The sequence below is a fragment of the Ctenocephalides felis genome, unplaced genomic scaffold (genome assembly GCF_003426905.1).
Source record: "Ctenocephalides felis isolate EL2017-DRISC unplaced genomic scaffold, ASM342690v1 CF-g0.4_SCAFFOLD_00845, whole genome shotgun sequence".
In the NCBI taxonomy this organism is placed as follows: Eukaryota; Metazoa; Arthropoda; class Insecta; order Siphonaptera; family Pulicidae; genus Ctenocephalides; species Ctenocephalides felis.
In genome coordinates this window covers 84,720,300-84,731,274 of record NW_020536999.1, presented here as the reverse complement: position 1 = coordinate 84,731,274, position 10,975 = coordinate 84,720,300, and the positions used below count along the sequence as shown (strand labels likewise).

The 10,975-nt window shown below is 29.9% G+C and overlaps 1 protein-coding gene across 1 annotated transcript; it reads right to left on the bottom strand.

Moving 5' to 3' along the window:
- Positions 1–638: 638 nt before the first annotated feature.
- On the bottom strand, positions 639–8,093 carry LOC113391181 (origin recognition complex subunit 3-like). Its single transcript, XM_026627136.1, has 5 exons — positions 8,080–8,093; positions 6,573–6,804; positions 1,509–1,600; positions 1,187–1,303; positions 639–735 (listed from the first exon to the last, which is right to left on the bottom strand). Exons 1-5 carry the CDS (start codon positions 8,091–8,093, stop codon positions 639–641), a joined length of 552 nt encoding a protein of 183 aa, XP_026482921.1.
- Between the last annotated feature and the right edge of the window lie 2,882 nt (positions 8,094–10,975).

Here is a 10,975-nt window from a genome sequence, read left to right as displayed (position 1 = left end):
AATCGGTCCAGCCGTTTTCGAGAGAAAACGTCGATTTACGGCAAAAAATCTGTTCGTGCACACGCACACACACACATACACACACACACACACACACACACACATACTTTTTCCAAATTTGGTCTCATTCGATTCAGAATGGCTTGAAACGTCGAGAAAACATAAAATTAGCGAATCGGATTTTTTGATGAAAACATAAACTTCTCCTTCGGGAAGTTAATAATTGAAAAAAAATTAAGCTTTTTCATTAACTTTCTGGATCAAAATTCAATAAAAAAAACGTCCGCAAAAAGACGATAATGGACCAGTTATCGATCAGTTTAAAAGTGATTAATGAAATTGGGAAGTGTGGTAGGAAGGTAAAAATTGATGGTTGAATGCAAGTAATTTTTAAAAATCATCTAAAAACGCATCTAAAAAAAGATAAGAAAATTGATTATATACATTAAAGAGTGTTGACTCGATGCAATAAATGAATTCCTGAATTCCTTTGTAGATTTACTACTTTTCTAGTTGATTTTAAACACAATAACTGAATATCGCAGTATTTTATTACATAAATATAAATGGTTAAAAAAAAGCATTATTCAACATGTAACAAACAAATTAACAATTACCAAATGCAAATGACTTTTTGTTCACCAAGTCAATCTTGTTACGTGATCCCTTTTTTTATTTGAAGATTTTATGAATCCGAGATGCTGCAATTCGGAAACCATACTTGTAAATCTGGCTCTGTTAAATAAAGAGAAAAATAAATAAACAAATAGAATAAATGAAATATCATTGATACTATATCATTGAGATATATTGTGATGTATCAAATTCTATATATATATATATATATATATATATATATATATATATATATATATTAATTTAGAAATATGAAGAAACAGCACTCTTTTTTTGCACTAATTAATTAAATAATAGGTTTGTCTCATCATCAGTGTATTATAATTTCATTCATAATTGCATTCAGTAAGAGGAACAAGTTGGAATTGTTAACACATAGCGCTATTTTAGATTTTCATATTTTAGATTTTAAATTATAATACAATGATGATGAGACAAACCTAGCCTCGAAACGTTTGTAAAATTATTATCATTTAATAAATTAAAACAAAAAAAAGTGCTATTTGTTCATATTTTTAAATTAATATATAGTTGTTTAAAAAAGAATTACTGTATTTCTGGTTCAATTTCAATGGTGTCTTCCTCAGCTTCTGCATCAGATGTCCCATTTGCAACAGTTGATGTTACATGCCGGAATGCATGAAGCCAATCATATAAATTTATAAGCCTATAAAATAAATCTTATATTAGAAATTAAAACTTACACCATGTATACCAGGAAAAAGTCTGAACAAAAATAAAATTACTTTTTTATTATCTTTTAATAATTATTATACTCAAGTAATGATATCATTGTTAATACTGTAAATATTAAATTACTAATATACCATTACAATTATACAAATAGCTTAACTCAATTATTCTTTTATTACCTCCCACACTCCAAATGCAATTTATAACCGATACAAATATCAGGCATAGTCGATATAATTTCATCTTTCACATCAGTAGCGCAACACGAGCACTGAAATAAAAAATTCACCATCAAAATCACTTTAAAGTAAAATAATTTGATAGTTCACTTCGCCATGAAGTGAAACTTCGTAATGCTGTAATCAAAATAAACAATCTACAACATTTTCAGTTCACAATATTCCCATTCAGTCTGCAATTTACTCAATCAGATAATTTACAACAATTTTCAGACTGTTTACAGAACTCTGACAGTTTACAATATTCTCAGACAATTTGCAACATTTTCACACAGTTCACAAAAAGTTTCAGAAAATCTACAACATTCTAAGACTATCTACGACATTATCAAACAGTTTACAAAGTTTTCAGACAATCTACAACATTCTTAGACAGTTTACAAGATTTTCAAACAACCCATAACATTCTCAGACAATCTATGACAATATCAGACATATTACAGCATTTTCAGAAGGTTTATAACATTCTCAGACAATTTACAATATTTTCAGAGAGTTTACAAAATGATCAGACAATCTGAAACATTCTTAGATAGTTTACAAGATTTTCAAACAACCCATAACATTCCCAGACAATCTATGACATTATCAGACATATTACAGCATTTTCAGAAGGTTTATAACATTCTCAGACAATTTACAATTTTTTCAGAGAGTTTACAAAATGATCAGACAATCTGAAACATTCTTAGATAGTTTACAAGATTTTCAAACAACCCATAACATTCTCAGACAATCTATGACATTATCAGACATATTACAGCATTTTCAGAAGGTTTATAACATTCTCAGACAATTTACAATATTTTCAGAGAGTTTACAAAATTTTCAGACAATCTGAAACATTCTTAGACAGTTTACAAGATTTTCAAACAACCCATAACATTCTCAGACAATCTATGACATTATCAGACATATTACAGCATTTTCAGAAGGTTTATAACATTCTCAGACAATTTACAATATTTGCAGAAAGTTTACAAAATTTTCAGACAATCCGAAACATTCTTAGACAGTTTACAAATTTTTCAAACAATCCATAACATTCTCAGACAATCTATATCATTAATCTATAACATTATCAGACAGTTTACAGCATTCTCAGACAGTTTATAACATTTACAGACAATTTACAATATTTTCAGGCAATTTACAAAGTTTTTATACAATCTATAATATTCTTAGACAGTTTACAAAATTTTCAAACAATCATAACATTCTCAAACAATCTACGTCATTATCAGACAGTTTACGACATTCTCTTACAATTTATAACATTTCCAGATAGTTTACAAAGTTTTCAGACTATCTATAACAATCTCAGACAGTTTACCAGATTTTCAAATAATCCATAACATTCTCAGACAATCTACGGCGTTATCGAACAGTTTACAGCTTTCTCAATTACCACAGTCTCTTACAATTTATAACATTTTCTGACAGTTTAAAAAGTTTTCGAACAATCTACAACATTCTCAGGCAGTTTACAAAATTTTCAAACAATCCACAATATTATCAACAATCTATAACATTATCAGACAGTTTACAGCATTTTCAGACGATTCACAACATTCTCTTACAATTTACAACATTTTCAAACAGTTTACAAATTTTACAGAAAACCTACAACATTCTCAGACAGTTTAGAAGATTTCCAACAGTCCGTAACATTCTCAGACAATTTGCAACATTATCAGAAAGTTTACAACATTCTCAGATGGTTTACAACATTCTCTTGCAATTTACAACATTTTCAGTTTATACAGTTTTCAGACAATGTACAACATTCTTGGATAGTTTACAGAATTTTTGGACAATATATAACATTCTCAGGCAATTTAGAAAATTTTCAAATAATCCACAATATTCTCAGACATTTTACAGCTTTTTCAGACCGTTTTCTTACAGTTTATAATATTTTCAGATAGTTTCCAAATTTTTTAGACAATCTACAATATTATCAGACTGTTTACAGCATTCTCAGATGGTTTACAGCTTTCTCAGACAATTTGCAACATTTTCACACAGTTTACAAATTTTTCAGAAAACCTACAACATTCTCAGACAGTTTAGAAGATTTCCAATAGTCCATAACATTCTCAGACAATCTGCGACATTATCAGACAGTTTACTTCATTCTCAGATGGTTTACAACATTCTCTTGCAATTTACAACATTTTTAGAGAGTTTACAGAATTCTCAGATGGTTTACAACACTCTCATATAATTTACAACATTTTTAGACAAATTACAAAAAATTAAGGCAATTCACAACATTCTGAGATAATCTATGATATAATCAGACAGTTTACAGCATACTCAGATAGTTTATAAGATGGTTTACAACTTTCTCAGACAATTTACAACATTTTCAGACACTCTACAATATTTTCAGACAATTTTTATAATTTTCAGGCGATCTATAACATTTTCAAACAGTTTACAACATTTTCAGACACTCTAAAACATTTTCAGACAAAATTAGTCCACAATATTATCAGACAATCTACCATATTTTCAAGAACCCTTTCAGATAATTCAGACAACATCTTGTTAAAATCAAAAGCTCTTACAGACAATTGACACCATTTTCAGACAGTCTACATTTTTAAATGAAAAAAATCAGATATATGGTTATAATCAAGAACTCTTTCAAAACAAATTAACATAATTTTCAGACCATCCACAACATTTTGAAACAATTTTCAGGATATGGTTTATAATATGAAACTCTTTCAGACACTTCAGGCAACATCTTTTCATAATCGAGAACTCTTTCAGACATATTGCATATATAATCAAGAATTCTTTGAGACAATTCAGACAACATCTTGATATAATCAAAACAGAGAGAATTGTCTCTATAAAACAATTTTAAACTTGTTGAAACCATCTTCAATACCTTGATATGATCAAAGATGCTTGTAGACAATATGCCAAATTTTCAAAGAATTTTACTCAGCATTTTCGGTCATCCTGCTATAATCAAGAATTCTTTCAGACAATTTACAACATTTTTAGATTATCTACCACATTTTCAGCCAAAATTGCAACATCTTCAGACATCCTGCTTCAATTAAGAACTCTTTCAGACAGTATACAAAATTTTCAGATAATCATCAGCCTTCTTAAGATAATCAACAACATTCTGAGACACTTAACAGTATTTCACAGACATCTTGTTATAGCCAATGACTCTTTCAGACAATTCAGACAAAATCTCGTTACAATCAAGAACTGTTTCAGACAATATGCCAAATTTTCGGACAAAATTACTCAGCAACATCGTATGACATCCTGCAAGATTTTTTTCAGACAATTTGCAACATTTTTAGACAATCTGCCATATTTTCAGACAAAATTACAGCATCTTCAGATATCCTGCTTCAATTAAGAACTCTTTCAGATAGTGAACAAAATCAGGCAATCTTAAACATTCTCAAGATAATCTACAACATTCTCAGGCAGTTTACAATATTTTCACACATCTTGTTATAACCAATGACTCTTTCAGACAATTCACCAGATTTTCAGACAAAAATACTCAGCAATATTGGACACTCTGCTTTAATCGAGAACTTTTTCTGACAATTTATAATATTTTTAAAGAATCTGCTACATTTTCAGACGAAATTACACCATCTTCAGACATCCTGTTGACTCAAGAACTCTTTCACACAGTTTTCATAATTTTCAGATGATGATTAACATTCTCAAATAGTTTACAACATTTTCAGACAATTTACAATATTCTTGGACAATCTACCATATTTTCTTCATACATTTCCAGACATCATGCTATAATTAAAAACCGTGTCAGAAGATTTACAACATTTTTAGACAATCTACCACATATTCTTCATATATCTCCAGGCATCCTATTATAATTAAGAGCTTTTTCAGACGATTTACAACATTTTTAGACAATCTACCACATTTTCTTCATATATCTCCAGATGTGCTGTTATAATTAAAAACTTTTTTAGACAACTTACAACATTTTTAGACAATATACCACATTTTCTACATATATCTCCAGACATCCTGTTATAATTAAGAACTTTTTCAGACAATTTACAACATTTTTGAACAATCTACCATGTATTCTTCATATATCTCCAGGCATCCTATTATAATTAAGAACTTTTTCAGACAATTTACAACATTTTTAGACAATCTACCAAATTTTCTTCATATATCTCCAGACATCCTGTTATAATTAAGAACTTTTTCAGACGATTTACAATATTTTTAGACAATCTGCCACATTTTCTTTATATATCTCCAGACATTGTGCTATAATTAAGAACCCTGTCAGAAGATTTACAACATTTTTAGACAATCTACCACATTTTCTTCATATATCTCCAGGCATCCTTTTATAATTAAGTACTTTTCAGACAATTTACAACATTCTTAGGCAATCTACCACATTTTCTTCATATATCTCCAGATGTGCTGTTATAATTAAAAACATTTTTAGATAATTTACAACATGTTTAGACAATCTACCACATTTTCTTCATATTATATCTCCAGACATCCTGTTATAATTAAAAACTTTTTCAGACAATTAACAATATTTTAAGACAATCTACCACATTTTTCTCATACATCTCCAGACATCGTGCTATAATTAAGAACACTTTCAGAAGATTTACAGCATTTTTAGACAATCTACCACATATTCTTCATACATCTCCAGGCATCCTGTTATAATTAAGAACTTTTTCAGACGATTCACAACATTTTTAGACAATCTACCACCTTTTCTTCATACATCTCCAGGCATCCTGGATTTACAACAGTTTTAGACAATCTACAAAAATTTTTAGACAATCTACAACAGTTTCAGACAATCTACAACATTTTCAGATAGTTTATAATATTTTCAGACAATTTGCAAAATTTTAAGACATACTCGTTCTGTTTCTTTATATTCCGCGCTAGAATAAAAATAGCATTAGAAGTTTCACTTTAACAAAATATCCGTCCAACAATTACCTGGAGATAGCAACTAGGACTATTCAAAGCGGTGTGCAAAGTAGCCCTAGGACTGCCAACTATGTGTTGTTTAACAGATTCATGATCTGTGAAAATGAACAATTCATACAGAGGTAGAGATGTGGTTGGTGGATGTAGATAGTTCGAGAAACATTCTATTGTGAAATCGATTATGGACCTTTTGACAGCATCGTATTGAGAGTTTGTTTTTCTTTGTTTGGTTGGATGAACACTCCATTAGCATCTGGAAATAAATTATTAATTATAAATCTCATTTTAGTAAATATTAACTAGTTGTAAATGGCATTTTGATAAAAAAAAGAGTTATCTCATAGAAGATAATCTCTTTAAATGCATTTACACCCAGCAAGAAATCTATGCAAAAAAGAGGCATTCTGCCATGTGGAAATTTACATAAACTTCCCGGTAAGTGTGAATAATTGATTTATTCAATAATATGTATCTGATATTTATATGATCTACCTGCCTACTGGTCTGCCTGTCCACCTGACTATTTCTCTACATTTATTCCTGTCTAACTGTTTATTTGACTTCCTGTTCACCTATTTACCTGTCTACCTGTTTACCTACCTATCTATTTACTTGTTTACAAGCTGACCTCTTTATCAGTCTATCAGTCTACAGTCTTTTTTTTGACATTATTACCTGATTACCGGTCTAACTGTCTAGCTGCCTATCTGTCCACCAGAACTGTGCTCAGATAATTTACAACATTTTTAGACAAAATTACAACATCTTGAGATATCCTGCTATAATCAAGAACTCTTTCACACAGTTTTCAAGATTTTCAGACGCAGTTATTGTTGCCACCGTGCTTTTTTGTATATTTTCTTATTATCTGCCTTTTTACCTTTTTACTGGTTTACCTGTTTACCTGTATATCTTTCTATCTATTTACAACTAATTTTATTTGTATATGAATCAATAATAATGATTTGTAAAATAATATTTGATTAACAAATGTCAATTTCTGCCTTTTTTCTGCATATCCAAAGTCACTGAACCAGCCTTTGCCCAAAAATGTGATCATTCCGCTAACAAAAGCAAAAATAGCTCTGTTTTTCTCAAAAACTGTCATTTTTAGAACTTTTTGCTTTGTATCTCCCAAACAGGTCAACCCCCCTTTTCAAGAACTAATCAGCGCGTTTCGCCGGCATTACGAAAGAAAGAATGTTTTGAATCACATCTAATCAGATGCTCCGTTCTTGCAAAAATGCAAAGAAAATGAAGTACCATTTTCTGTACTTTTGTACCGTATCTCCGAAGCAATTAAACCTATCTTTGCCAAAAAAACTGATCACGTCTCCCTATCAATAGGAATCGAACGTTAAATAGATTGAACTGTGCTCCAGAAAACGTCAAGAAAATTTGTATCTATACTTACATGACATTATCAGACAATCTACAATGCAAATTTTCAAAAGCAGTTAAATTTGTTTCCCAAAAACAGTCAAGAAAATTTTTGCATTTTTTACTAATTCTATACCATTCTAATACCATTTTTGCTAAGGTAATCCAAAATGTTCCGAAAGTTTCGAAACGTAAAAATATTCAAAAATAATCCTATTAATATTTTTGCGATTACTATAACTTACCCTACAGTAAATTAATAATAAAGTATTAAAATACTCACCTCTCTCATTTGGTTCCTGTTCATGTTACTTAAATCAATACTAATTTCCTCAATGGCATTCTCGATTACATTTGTTTGGTTCAACTCGTGCAATCGATTATAAATATTACTTAATACTTTTAAAGCCCTAGAATTTTTAATTTTCAGTCTTTGCTCCTCCAAAATATGTGGATGTTGTTAATTTTTTCTGTAAACTCTGCACGTGATAAGAACTGTAGCAGCTGCATGGTTTCTTTGAAATTGGTTTCCTCGATGATATTAGTTGACATAGCGCTGATGTATAATTCATGTAGCTAAATGAAATAAAATAGGTGAGTATAGTAATTCTATTTCATATAGTTATAATAATAGAAGTTATAATTGGATCATTAGAAAGTTAGGTGAGTAGTATTTTATATCAAGGCAACTTAAATATTCGGCATAATTAATAAGATATATTGATTATAGCTATATATTGAAATATCGCTGCCCAGTAATGAACAAAACGTTGCATTTACGTTGAAGTTGATCAAAGGTTACACCTAAACATAGTATAAACGTTTTAATACGTAACCATCAACAATGTAACGACGTTTCTTCTGTGCTCCGTTATTTTAACATTTGTAGTTTTTAGGTATTAATATATTGATGATGAGGGGTTGAGTTAAATTTTATGGCGCCATTATTCCAAATTGTAACGATTTTTTATTTCATCCAATTTGCGTAAGCTTCTAATATTATTAGTATGCTTGTTTAGTGCATTAACTTTAACGCCATGTTAAATTTCAAGATAAACGGCAAAAAAAATCTAATATCAAAGAAAGAAAAACTTGGCAAATGATCTTAGCCAAAAATAATGAGTACAATTCAAATGTATATTTTTGAGCGATTTTCCATTTTCGAAATCGGTTAATAGTTTTTTTGCGAAAACGGTCACAATTTTTTTTTTCATTTTTTACTACCCAGCACTCAACGTAAACACAATGTCATAGAATAGTAAATAGTATCCAAAGGCACTAGAGAAAAGGAATATTGTTCAGCAATATATTTATCAATAAAAAAAAAAACTATTGTTCAAATCTAGTTGGTTTGGTATTTAGCCTTGAGGCAAGTTACATGAACTTCCGATATGTGTAAATAATCGACTTAATCAATAAAAAATAAATTAATTTATGAGTGTATATAAGAATTCCGAGTGGATTTAGAACGTTAACTCGGAGTATTTTCTAAAAGCAAATTTTCAAAACTCAATAATTTTATATTAATCAATAATTATAATTGAACCAGTTTCCGTAAAACTTTAATGGTTTACTATGTCCAAGACCAAGTACACTATCGTTAAACCAACTAAATCATCTATTTTTATTTTTAACAAACGTCAAAAAAACTACTCATTTTTATCAAATTGATGAATTTTTAAAATTAAACTACTTGTCGTAAGGCCGTACATAATTCAGTAAGTTCTATAAGACCATGATATATATCGCCAACAAAAAGTTCGCATAAAAATGTCCGCCTTTTTTTTTTTTTCAACTGTTAAGTACAAGAAAACGGCTCGGTAGATTTTCACCTAAAACTAATCAGTATCATTCCCAACTAATATCTTTCTAACAGTTTTTGATTTTTTAAAATCGGTTCGGTAGTATGAACTTAAATGTGGACGAGAGGCTTAACACTTTTTTTCCAAATTACAAAGAAACGGCTTGGCCCGATCGTCGCACAAAATTGACAAACATAGTCCTCATCGAGATACATCGAGTGGCTTTTAAATTTTGAAATCGGTCCAGCCGTTTTCGAAAAAACGTCGATTTACGGCAAAAAAATCTGTTCACATACACGCCACACACACACACATACTTTTCCCAAATTTGGTCTCCTTCGATTCAGAATGGCTTGAAACGTCGAGAAAACATAAAATTAGCAATTCAGATTTTTTGATGAAAACATAAACTTCTCCTTCGGAAGTTAAAAATTGCTACACAAGATAGTTTTACTATTGAAATATTACTTAACACGAAGATTATTCAGGACTAGAGTTAGAATCAGAATTACATAATATCAACTATCCACAAGGGAGTGTTTTAGGGCCGCCATACGATCTTAAATAAAAATTTCCAAAAAAGATGAGATATCTCATTGGAGATATCTCCAATGAGATATCTTTTAATATCTTAAAGGCATGAAGACCAGCATATTGTCTTAAGAAATAATGTATATTTTAATTGATAAATATATATAATATATTATATATATATATATATATTTTTTTTGTTACAATTTATTTTTGTTAATCAAGACGTTAATGTCTTAAATTGATAAATATATGCAAACCAAAAAAAAAAAAAATTTTTTTTGCTAATTCTAAAAGAACGACTCGGCCCATCATCTTAAAAAACTAACCAATGCGAGTCCTTTTCGAGCTTCACCGAGAGGCTTTTTAACTTCCCGTAGGGAAGTTATTGTAATGGGCCGAAAATCGGAATTGAAAATTTTAACATTTCTCGACGTTTTGAAGGTTTCTGAACGTTTTGGGCATACTTCAGAAAAAATGGATGTGTTGTGTGTGGTGTGTGTGTGTGTATGTATGTATGGATACAAATTTCCAGTCACGTTTAGAGGCGCACGGATCAACCGATTTGAATGGTCCAAAAAACCTTCGATTCCTATTGATAGGGAAAGAGGATTAGTTTTTGGCAAAGGCAGGTCCAGCCGTTTCGGAGATACGGAGCAAAGAGTGCAGAAAATAGAAATCGAATTTTTGAGAGAACGA

Coding starts and splice junctions, on each gene's coding strand:
- LOC113391181 (XM_026627136.1), bottom strand. Junction 1,601..6,572: donor GTCCTAGTTGCTATCTCCAG/GTAATTGTTGGA, acceptor TTTTTATTTCAG/TGCTCGTGTTGCGCTACTGA. Junction 1,304..1,508: donor TTGCATTTGGAGTGTGGGAG/GTAATAAAAGAA, acceptor TTTATTTTATAG/GCTTATAAATTTATATGATT.